General features: G+C 47.0%; 1 protein-coding gene across 1 annotated transcript in view; it reads left to right on the top strand.

Annotated features, from left to right (window-relative positions):
• Nucleotides 1–7,052: 7,052 nt before the first annotated feature.
• LOC147730561 (gamma-crystallin 1-like) overlaps nucleotides 7,053–12,565 on the top strand; it is a 142,850-nt gene continuing 137,337 nt past the window's right edge. The window contains exon 1 of the mRNA XM_086954083.1: nucleotides 7,053–7,262. Coding sequence (XP_086810209.1) covers nucleotides 7,053–7,262 — 210 coding nt within the window. The remainder of the gene's footprint in view (nucleotides 7,263–12,565) is intronic.

The raw sequence follows: 12,565 nt of genomic DNA, 5'->3' as shown, positions 1-12,565 counted from the left end.
TCATTGGTGGAGATGGTTTGATGTTATCAAATATACGGGCAAATGTGTGTACCCTACCATTCTTATAGTCCGTCTTGTCCTTCATGATTTTATGCATTTTTTTTGTCTTTTATGTACAATTGGTGTTTGTTAAGAATGTCTCTAAGGATCCAGTAGTTTTTATCTGTTGCTTTTATCTCATTTTCCAATTCCTATAATTCTGACAACAAATGTTCTTTTTATTTTAGTTTAATATGTCCATCATATCTATTTTGGACGTATGTAAGATGTTCCCATTCCATCAAATGGTTTGGGTCTAAGTCCTCAAACAGGGCAAATTAGTATTCGTAAACCTCTGGGGACTTTTTCTCAATATATTTCTTTAAACTGTTACATTCCACCACCCAGACAGTTCTTGTTTTCTAAGACGTTCCAATAAATAAAGTTGACTTTTAAGCCCTCTTCCCATTTGCGAATGCATTACCACTGACTTGAAGTAGGCAGTAATTTGCGAGTGTTTTGCAATCGCAATTGCGTTTGCAAAACATTGGTACATAGCTTTGCGGTCGCTATTAGTAAGGGGATACAAGAATAGTGGTTCTGTCGGGATTGAGGCAATTTCTTTGTGTATCTATATCAATAGTAAGTCTCTTCATACATTATAGGAGAACATGTAAATGTACATGTATTTATATAGCGCAAATCACCGACCCGGTATCTAAGCGCTTGCTTAGGGAACCCGTCCTGGTATTCCCCTGTGAGATAACCCCGGCAGGGTATCCACAAGGTGAAAGCCAGGCATCCCACCGCGAGGGGCCGTGTGGAGATTAAGCAAGCTATTGCCCAGAGTCGCAGAGTGTGAACCCATGAATCGAGTAGGCACCGGAGCGAGAATTGTCAAGTCCGTGGACATTTTAGGACTCAAGACCCCGCCGAGCCGGGAATCGAACCCTGGTCCCGGGCTGACCTCTGCTTCCAGGTCTGCCTCCTCTAACCAGTGAGCCACACTTCTCCACTCCACATGCTAGACACAACACTTTTCTTAGATATTCAGTAATTTATCTTATTTTGCAGGTATTAGTACAGTGTATGTTGTGGCTGTCCTAAACAAAAACGATAAAAAATCATACATACAGTGAAACGGTTTCAATGACTGGTAGTGATACGTGAAACGTGGTTTGGGGCCCAACGGGGGACAGGGGGGGGGGGGGAACAGCACCAACCAGAGACTCAAAATTAGATGTGATAAAGGCCGCTTTATTGGAAGCAGGTGCACCGTAAACAATGAAAACCCTTGGCCTGCGCCTTACAAGACTATATCTCACTAAATATGCAATTTCCTGACAAATCCCCCACCCCCTCCCCTGACTGGTTCCCCCAATCCACAAACAGTAAACAATTTGCAGAAACATCAATTTGCCTCTCCACCTGGCTAAATCCTTTATTATGCTTGGCCTACCCCCGATAATCCAACAACAGATCTCCTACGCTTCCCCCATATATTAGGAAGAACCGCCCCAAGGCAGAAAATCCCCCCACACCTGCTCCAGCGACACGACCAACCCCACAACCATCGAACATAAACTGGATGCACCGGCCCCCAAGAAAATTCCTTCCAAAAACCACCGCACACCACAAAAAAAACTCCTACACCCTGCAGAAAAACAATCACCCCCTCCCCCTGGCCCCCCAGGCCCTGTACTTGAACCCCCCCCTAACTGATCGAAAACCTAGGGAGGGAGGGTGGGAAAATAATTACCTCCGCCACACCACCGCCCACCTGCTGTGTCACCAGCCACCAAAATGGTGGCCTATAACGCAAAATGTCTGGTTATAAAGGGGCCCAGCCCAAAAGCAGCCCAAAACTAGCCCACCACAGCCCAAGGCTACCAACTAGCCCAAACCAGCCCACGTACAGTGTTGGCTCTATCCCCTCCCTCCCCGGCCCCAAAACCCCCCAGGGTTGGCAGGCCTCCCGCTGGTCGGCCGACCCCCCCAAAGCCCTATTGGGGACCAACGGGGGAGAGGGGGGGGGGGGAAACAGCACCGACCAGAGACTCAACATTAAGTGTAATAAAGGCCGCTTTATTGGAAGTAGGTGCACCTTAAACAATGAAAACCCTTGGCCTGTGCGACCTCACTAAATATGCAATTTCCTGACAAACCCCCCACCCCCTCCCCTAACTGGTTCCCCCAATCCACAAACAGTAAACAGTTAGCAGAAACGTCAATTTGCCTCTCCACCTGGCTAAATCCTTTATTATGCTTGGCCTACCCCCCGATAATCCAACAACAGATCTCCTACACTTCCCCCATATATTAGGAAGAACCGCCACTTGAAAGGCGTGCAAACAGCTTTTGACCCCTCCCCTAGGACTCCTGCACTTCCGGGTATGTGCGCACCAAAGTCCTGCTGCAGAGCCTCCCTCAAATGTAGCACATAACTCCATTCCGTACCAACAGGTGAACCCCATCCTCCCTGAAAATCCACTGCCCCGTACCTAAGCTCCGGGTGCTCCATCCTTTCAACCTTTTATCTTCCCCAAAACCTTCTTTTCCTTGTAAATTTCCTCTGGTTCCTATCTATTGCCGCTGGCCTCTCGGCCCCCCTTCAACACACCTGGGACCAAAACACTGACCAAATGACCTGACACCCCGCCTACCTGCGCCGTATCTCTAACAGGTCCCTCTTCACTTGTTTAACCTAACGCTAACCATTTGCATGGTACCAAACCCACATCATGCACACTCTCCCCTTTACCACTGCACACAAAGCCTGCAACAACGCATGCCAGCTCATTCCCCTTTTCCTTGCCGTTGACAATGAAACAACCTGTCGTCCGACTCCAACCACTGATTCGGGTGCTTGACCCAGTCCCCCCTTTTCGCCTGTTTTATAATTGAGTGTTCACCAACATAACTCTCCAGCGCCGCCGCAGTTGGCCCCGCCCCTGCACCTGAAAAGACACACATGTGAGAGGTGAGAAATGTCCTTCATGTCGTATGGTCACTTCCCACCCCCCGCAGCCTGACAGATGCCGGCTAACAGTCCGACCCCCAGGGCCCGAGGCCTTCCCCAACCCTGACGCGCAGCCTCCGTTGCCACCCCCACTCAAAAGGAATGCCTCTGTAACGCCTTTGGGTTCTCACTCATACACCATAGGGCGTGCCGCAGGACCACCAACACCTGTGCCGCATACACTCTGCCACCTCCTTCTCGACCAAACCCCTCACCCCACCTTCCCACAGCTGCGTCCCCATTCCCCCGCCGACGCCGAATCGTCACCCCCGAAAGCCCCCGTCCATCAAAATCAACCTGAACGACAACACCCGCTCCTGCGGAAGCCACCTATACCCCTGCTCCACTGCTCCCGACCGCCGCAATTCCTCCCATGTCTGCTCATATGCACACCATGGAAATGCCCCAAGAATGCCTGTCCCCAGCAAATCCCCTTTACTCCCCACTGACAACATACTCGAGGATGCGGCCGCGTCAAACCGGACAACGTCAGACCCAAACGACGACGTTGCCGTCCCCTTGTCCTCCGGCAGGCGTGCTTCCATGGCCACGGAGTTGAGCTCTCTACCAAGGAATGACAGCACCGAACTGGGACTGTGCGTCTTCTCTGGCGCCCGGGGCACCCCCAGGTAAACCCCAAGGCCCGTAAAACCGTCCAGCTCCGCTGGCAGTTCGTCAAATCCCGGCCGTCCCACCAGAAAGAAGTCAACCAGATAGTGCGTCACCTACCAGAGCCTGTCCGCCAGGAAAAAGCCCACTGCAAATGGCACCGAATGGCACACACAGCGCACACGAAATTGAACATCCCATTGGCAGTGCTGTCGCCCCCATGCCAACATTGCCTCCTCGTCCTCTGGCAGGCGTGCTTCCATGGCCCGAAGTCGAGCTCTATACCAAGCAAGGACAGCACAGTACTGGGACCGTACGTCTTCTCTGGCGCCAGGGGCGCCCCAGGCAAACCACGAGGCCTGTAAACTGACCAGCACCCGCTGGCAGTCCCTTCGAACCCAGCCGTCCCACCAGCAAGAAGTCCTCTAGATCGGTCGTCCGTCTCAGAGCCTGTCCGCCAGGAAAAAGCCCACTGCAACAAGGAACTGAAACGCCCAAACCGTGCACGTGAAATCGAACCTCCCATGGGCAATGCTATGGTCCCCCAAAAGTGTCCCCCCGAAAGGACAGAGACATTGTCCTAAAGCTGGTATAAAACATTACGGTATATGCACTACACAGCAGAACCCCGGCTTCTAATAATGATTCTCCAAGCAATTGCGCGTCTGAACTAGCTGGCGATCCTCACATGTATCGAACCTGGGGGAGAAATATCGGGTGCTCTAAAGCGGGAACGCACAAGCTGAAAATCGGACATAAGGCAGCATTAGCACAGATGCCGCATTACTACCCTGCAATGCCCAAAAGATGAATTTGCCATGTCTCCGTGGAAAAACTTCAGTAATTAGTAGATGAAGGTTACCAACAGTCCAATACGATGTCTCTAAACTGCCTGTTCTAATGGTTATTACAGTGGATAATTGGAGATATGCACGTGTTGGGATCGCAATGTACTACTGATCACGCCAAGTCCTAGAGGCGGAGTACTCAAGAAAAAGCGGCTGCTATCTACGTGACACTGCTATTGCTAGTCCTGGCTGGGGGGAGAAGGTAACCCCCAGAAGAATAGCACCATAAACACCTTTGCTTACAACGCCTATTGTCGACTATTGCAATTTATGGTATGTAAAGGGACTTACTTGAGAACTGCAGAATTGTAGTGGGGCTTGGGCCGAGTGTGGCAGAGTAAGCTGTACCTCACCCTGCGAGCACCAAGTGTGACAACAATACAACATTTCCGCAATTGGGTTGTGTAACACAGCGACAATGGGAAAGCCAGACAAGCACCAGACAAGCATCGCCGACTTCATCAGCATGCATGCCCTGACCTCCACCGACTACATCCTCCTCGGAGACCTGAACTTTCACCTTGAGAACAACAACGACAACAACTCCACAACCCTGATCGATAACATCGCCAACCAGCACACAAGGACGCCATCCGCAACCACCACCACCTCATCAGGGCTGCCAAGAAGACCTCCTTCAAAGACCGCCTCGACAACAGCGCACACGATAGCAAGGAGCTCTTCAACATCATGAAGGAACTCTCTAACCCCAGCTCCAACATCAATGACATCACCCCATCGCAAGCCCTGTGCGACTCCCTCGCCACCTTCTTCAACCACAAGATAGACATCCACAAAGAGCTTCAACACCCAGACAGCCCCAACAGAAAGCTACACAACAGACCCTCCGCAAACCATCAACCACGTCCCGTTACTAGCCTGGACCAGCATGAGCGTCAATGATACCATCAAGACTATGAGCACAATCCACTACGGTTCTCCGTCAGACCCATTCCTGCATCACATCCTCTACAAAGCAAGCAGCTCCATCGCACCCCACCTATGCAACGTCATCAATCTCTCCCTTGAGACCGCGACCTTCCCAGAGAGCTGGAAACACGCTGAGATCAACGCCCTACTCAAAAAATCCAAGGCAGACCCAAGAGACCTCAAGAACTTCCGACCCATCTCTCTGCTACCCTTCCAGGCCAAGGTCATCGAGAAAATCGTTAACAGACAGCTAACCCGATACCTCGAAGAGAACAGAATCCTGGACCCTTCCCAGTCCGGGTACCGCAGCAACCACAGCACCAAGACCGCCCTCTTTGCCACCACCGACGACATCAGGACCCTGCTAGACAACGGGGAGACTGCAGCACTCATCCTCCTAGACCTCTCCGCCGCCTTCGACACTGTCTGCCACCGCACACTACGTGCACGCCTCCACGCCGCAGGGATCCGAGACAAGGCTCTGGAATGGACCACCTCCTTCCTCTCCGGCATAACCCAGAGCTTCCGCCTCCCCCGTTCTGTTCTGAAGCCTCCGAGATCATCTGCGGCGTACCCCAAGGATCCACCCTCATCCCGACACTGTTCAACATTTACATGGTCCCGCTTGCACACGTCGCCCTACAGCATGACCTCAACATAATCTCCTACGCCGACAACACTCAACTGATCCTCTCCCTTACCAAGGACCCCATCAACGCCAAAGCCAACCTCCATGAAGGAATGAAGGCCGTCACCGACTGGATGAAGATCAGCCCTCTGAAGCTGAACTCGGACAAGACGGATGTCCTCATCCTCGGCTCCAACCCGTCAGCCTGGGACGACTCCTGGTGGCCAATAGCACTGGGGGCAGCCCGAGTCTCACCGACCATGCACGCAACCTGGGAATCATCCTTGACTCAACGCTCTCAATGACCAAGCAAGTCAACGCCGTCTCCTCCTCCTGCTTCAACACCCTCTGCATGCTCCGCAAGATCTACAGATGGATCCTAACAGATACATGAAAGACAGTCACCCAGGTACTCGTCTCCACTACGGAAACGCCCTCTTAGCGGGAGCCCCGACCAAGCTCATCAATCGACTTCAACGCATCCAAAACACCTCGGCACGACTGATCCTCGATGTACCACGATACGGCCACATGACCCCCCACCTGAGAAACCTGCACTGGCTCCCCGTCAACAAGAGGATATCCTTCAAGCTCCTCATCCACACACACAAGGCACTCCACAAGACCGGCCCAGCCTACCTCAACAGACAGCTCTCCTTCTACACCCCCAACCGCCAGCTACGCTCTGCCGACCTCTCACTCGCCACCGACCCGCGCATCTGAAGAACAACCACCGGCGGGAGATCCTTCTCCCACCTCGCCGCCAAGACATGGAACACCCTCCCACTGAGCCTACGACAGACCCAAGACCTGCTGACCTTCAGGAGGACACTAAAGACCTGGCTGTTCGATCAGTAGCGCCCCCCTCAGCACCTTGAGACCCTCATGGGTATGTAGTGCGTTTCATAAATGGCTGATTGTTTTATTGATTGATTGATTGACCAGTCTAAGCTGCCATTTGAAGCAAAAAAAAAGCACTAGGGGTGCAACGGCACACTCAGATACTGAACTTGAAGCTGACAGTGTCCCAAATACAGGAATGGAGGGAGTGTTGCAAGCCATCCAACAAAGCCTACAGGATATTAATGGGAAACTGGATACCATCACCGTGCTTGTTGATAATATGGCGGCCAAGTTAGACAAGCACGGAGAGCGTCTTGTGGAGGCTGGAACCCGAATTTCTGCGGTAGAAGACGAATCACATGACACAACCCAAAAATGCAAAGAGATGGAAAAACTGTTGGACAATGTAAAAAATGAAGCAGAAGATTTGGAAGCGAGATCCCGCCGCAATAACATAAGAATCACAGCTTGTTTGGTGCAGAACACCTATCAGAGGTCTTCCTAATAGAACGTGCTCATAGGTCCCTAGCCCCACGGCCAAAGTCTGGTGCCACTCTCAGACCCATTATAGCTCGTGACCTGATTTACAGGGACCAGGATGTAATTTTGAGACTGGCTCGAGAGAAATAAAAGATCAACTACCAAGGAAACGCGCTGGAATTCTACCCAGACTTTACAATGACAGTCCAACTTGCGCGCAAAGAATTCAACACGACAAAACAGAAGCTGCGTGAACTAGGAATTGAGTAATCTATGCTTTACCCTGCCAGACTGCGGGTAACACATGATGGCTGATCTACAATACTTTGGACACCCAAAGCAGTGCAGGATTATCTAAAGAAACTTAACAATAAGCAGAAGGAGCAAAGGAGGGCAGAGCAAAACCAAGACTCGGAGTAGCCGCTTCTAGGGAAGAAGAATGTCAAGGAATCTACGACACTCTAGACTGGGAAGATAAATGTGTACATGGTAGTACCAGACTATATTACAGAGGCTATGGTGCAAGAGGAAAAACAGATGGAGAGAAGATCTTCCGCTGACTGCTATGGGCGAACGATTGGCAGATGTACAGCTGGCAGGACCGAAGCCCACCCAGGGCGCATGAGGTGCTCGTACTTCTAATGTCTGGTCATGGTGCACATGATAACATGTGCAGACACTATTCCCTCCTGGGGGAACTATCTATATATGACTTATTTCCTTTGAAGTTTCTCTGTTCTTAACATGATAAATGCGATGAGTATTGGCATCTATCCTATCAAATTGAATTTGAGACTTCTACATTAGAACCCAAACTGTAACTATAGTTGGGGCATTGGGGACAAACTATGCTATTTATAACACTGCTCTTTGTGTGATTTAGCAATAAAGGTAGAGTTAGAACTCTGTTGACACTTTGCGCCCCACATTCTAGATGTTGCTGCAAACATTACTAAATGTGTGAAGGGACGCTGTGCATCGTGTCCTCGACTGCAATCCCATTCAGGGATATAACCCCTGCGGACATTGTGAAAGACTACACTCTGCAGAACATGTTAAGGTCTGCATCACTGCTGTATGCCTGACCACATCCACTATGCTGGATGGAGTTGTGTGCACTCGGCGGACCCCCTAGGCGGGTGTTTCCCAAGCAAAGTTAGGTTATGTTGTTTTTTCTAATGGGGGAATGTCTTTGGCATGGTTGGGATGCTAAAGTGGGTGGGGGAAGGGAAGGCGGTTGTTGGGGACTGTTAGGCAGACCAATGTTCTTGAGAGACATCACTGTATAGATCAAAGCCATAACGAGGTATATCACACCATTATTTGTGTTTCAGAAACCACTACAAATGCACGCAGTAAGCGCTACCCATTAACATACTGGATATTAACTAATAGAGATTTCCACTGAGAAGCTACAGCCAAAACACTTGAATCTGTTATCCTGGAATGTTAGAGGGTTAAATAATCCGAAAAAGATTAGACAAATATTTGCATATTTGGACAGGTTGCGGGTGGACATCGTCCTCCTACAAGAAACGCATATTGTACCAAATTCTAACATTTATATCTGGAGACGCTGGACTGAATCCATACACACCCCATGTTATTCCTCATTCTCCAGGGGAGTTGTTATAATGATTAAGAAAGGGTTACACTTCAGTCTAGACACTACTATTTCTGATGAGCTAGGGTGCTATGTTATAATGGGTACACTGAGGGGACAAAGACTGACTAGTCAAGTCAAGTCAAAAATTAACTTTATTTGGTTTATCACAACCATAAAGTACACATATACAAATTACAAACTAGTAAAAAAGGATTAAAATTCATTTTCTTAAAATATTTTTAGTTCTAAAAAATAACACATTGTTTTTCTTTCCCCAGTCTTAAACTAGTTCGACCTTTGAAAGAATAGTCTCTACTTTCATCATAAATTTTACACCACGGCCTATCAAAATGTTCGAGCCCGCACCCATCCAGCTAGTAACAGCCTGACTGCAAGGGCGGATTTGAAGGGCATTTAGAACTGATTTCAGCAAGGTTCTTCTCTCATCTTTTATTGACTTGCATGTGCACATTAGATGGCATAGAATTTCCGTGTGGTACCCGCATAGTCTACATCTTGTTTTTTGTTGTATATTTTTCCATGATGGTATCAAATCTTTGGAGCAATGGTCGCCCAGTCTAAATGCCATAAATTTCGTTTTTAAAAATAGCCGGAAGTGTGCCATGAGGTAAGGTTGCGGCTCTAATCTTTTGTATGAACTTAATACGGTCCATGCATGTCGACGTTTGGCCAAGATCTTTTTGTCTTCTACCAAGGATAGAGCCTTTGCATTCAATTTACAAATTGTATTAAATGACGCTTGTTCCAGTTGGCTGTTCCAGATTTCCTCGATATTAAGAGTTTCTAAGGCTATTCGCAAGTCATCACCTCAGGAGTTTGGTTCATGTTGTTCGTATTGTTTCTTAATTTACAGCCAACATAGGTTATTTAGTGATCCTGTTTCTGCTGATCTGAGTTTCCAGCACCATTTCGCAAAGATTGCTTTCCTTTGGTATATTTGGTTTTGCAGGCCAAATTCCAGTCGTATTTGCGCTGGGGCTGATCCTTTGTAGAGATTAAACACTGATTTATATATTTTTGTCTGGAGTTTATTTAAGATATCGGATTCTTTTCCATGCCACATTTCTAGCCCATAGGACAGAGATGGTAATACTTGGGCTGCCATTACTTTTAGAAGAAGATCGTATGACGGGCATTGAAGTTTCTTTTGGAGTATTCTGTAGGTGAAAGTAAGTGATTGAGCTTTAGCAGTGATGTCTCTTTTTTGATGCAGTATGGACATATTTTTGCTTAGTGTTACCCCTAAGTATTTATATGATGTTATCTCCTCGATGTGCCTGTTCTTTGTATACCATTTAAATGATCGTCTGCTTGGACCCGCCAATCTCACCACTTTCGTTTTTTTGATGTTTAATTCCAGGCCTTCAAAATCAAAGTACTCCGTTAATTTAGTTATGACTCTTTGGAGGCCTATTGGGGTTTGACTTAAAACCACGATATCAAGGGCATATTGTAAGAACTGGATGGGTTCGTTGGCCAGTTTTGGTCGGTGTCCAATCACATTCCGCAGGTGACTTTCTAGATCTGCGAGGTATACATTGAATAGGCTTGGAGAGAGCACACAGCCCTGTTTTAGGCCATTTCTTGTTTTTATTTCGGCGGATATTCGTCTCCCATCACCAAGCTTTACTTTTGCCCACGTTCCGCTGTATAAAGCTATTATGATGTCAATTAATTTCTGAGGGGGACCCCATGTTTCAAGTTTCTTCCACAGACGGTCTCTTGGAACTCGGTCGAAGGCGGATTTCAAATCAATATAACACGCCAGGAGTCCTGCCTTCTTTTTTCCTGCTCCTTAGATTAGCAGCGCCAGTGCTGAGAGATTTGTAGTGCAACCCGTGCCTTCCCTGAAACCCGTTTGGAATTTTGGTACTATTTTATTTTTATTTATCCATTCCCGAAGATGAATCAGTATGCAAGATCCGAAAAGCTTTGCCTCAACATCAATAAGGGCTATCAACCTATAATTCCCAGGTTCCATTCTGCACCCGTTTTTGTATATTGGGTGGAAGATATTACCCTGCCAGGACCGGGGTATCTTATTTTCTGTGAACAGTTGATTAAATAATGGTGTGAGGTACTTTGCCCAGAAGTCGGAGTCGTATTTGAATAATGCATTTGAAAGCCCATTAGGGCCTGCGGCTCCTTCGGCTTTCAGTCTTTTTATCATGGTGGTTGTTTGTTTTACTGTTGTCAGCAAGGTTAGGTCTTTTGATTCACCACTGAAGGAATCTTCGTACTGATCGTCGTTTCCGTGTCCGGTTACTGTGTATCCCTGATCTATTCCTTTTATAATGTCTTTATTTATTTATTTGGGGGGTTGGTACCTGTGTGTGTTATACAGGCTTTCAATATAATGTAGCCATGTGGTTTCACTAATTCCGATGTTTTGCTCTCCGCCCGTTCCTTTTGATAATTTATTTATTATGCTCCAGAATTCACTACTACTAGGTAGTTTGCTCGTCCATAGCAGATCTTCCCAAATTTTCTCCATATGCAGCCTTTTCGCTTTTCTACATTCCTCTTTATATTCTTTTCTCATTTTCAGTATTTTGTTATTTTCTGCTTCTTTTCCCAACCTGTTGTCTGCAGCCTTTATTCTTAGTTTTTTAGCGATTTCCCTTTTTTGTCTCTTAACTTTGCAGTATACCATGGGTCTTTGTTAGAATCTTGTCCATATTTTACTACTGTTTTTACCGGATATTTTCCTAACACAAGCATGTGTAAATTCTCCCATTTTCTTTTGAGTGATTGATTTCCAAAGGCCTCCGTGTTTTTTACATGTTCGATCACCAAATCCATTATCTTGTTAATTATGGGGCCTCTCCATTTGAGTTCCTCAAGTTGTATATTTTCCGGAATAAAAGCTAATGATGCTGTCTTCATTTTTTCTTCAGTGTTTATGCTTAATATGGTTTCTTGCGGGGAGTGATCGCTTTCTGGTCGGGTAATTATTGCAAAATGATTGACCATCTGTGTAAGATCTTTACTGATTAATGTGAAATCTATTATAGAATTTTTCTTTCCACTCAAGAAGGTGATTCTTGGGGGTTGATCTCCCTTCATATTTCCACTTAGGATCATTAATCCCAGTGATTCCAACTCGTTCCATATTTTTGGGATATTGCTTTTGTTACCCATGGCTCTTGTTAAATTGCTATTAAAGTCGCCTGAGATGAACATCACATGGAATTGGTGGTTTTTTTGTAGTTTTTATCAGATTGAGTAACGTTAATAGTTTTTTGATTTTTGTAGCCTTTTCTGGGTGGATGTATATATTTATGATCAATAACTTCCACCCTTTACATGCTTTATTTTCTAGTTTGGTGACTTGAATCCAATTCACCCCTGGGTCGAGTGATTCTGTTTTCCAATCTAGATCGTTTGTTATAAAAGTAGATAATCCTCCCCTTGGGTGCCCATAGTTTGCGATTTTCTCCGCCATTACGTGGTGTTCCTCATATCCCATGATTTGTCTCGGAATTTCGTTCCATGTTTCCTGGAGAAGTATTATTTCGAATTTACTCAGAAAGGCTATTGTCTCTTGATCTTGAGACATTTCTTTAAAACCATGAACATTCCAAAGACTGACCATAGTTAAC

The sequence above is a fragment of the Lissotriton vulgaris genome, chromosome 2_1 (genome assembly GCF_964263255.1).
Source record: "Lissotriton vulgaris chromosome 2_1, aLisVul1.2, whole genome shotgun sequence".
Lineage (NCBI taxonomy): Eukaryota > Metazoa > Chordata > Amphibia > Caudata > Salamandridae > Lissotriton > Lissotriton vulgaris.
Note: the sequence above shows the minus strand (reverse complement) of the source record. Positions and strands in the feature narration are given on the sequence as shown.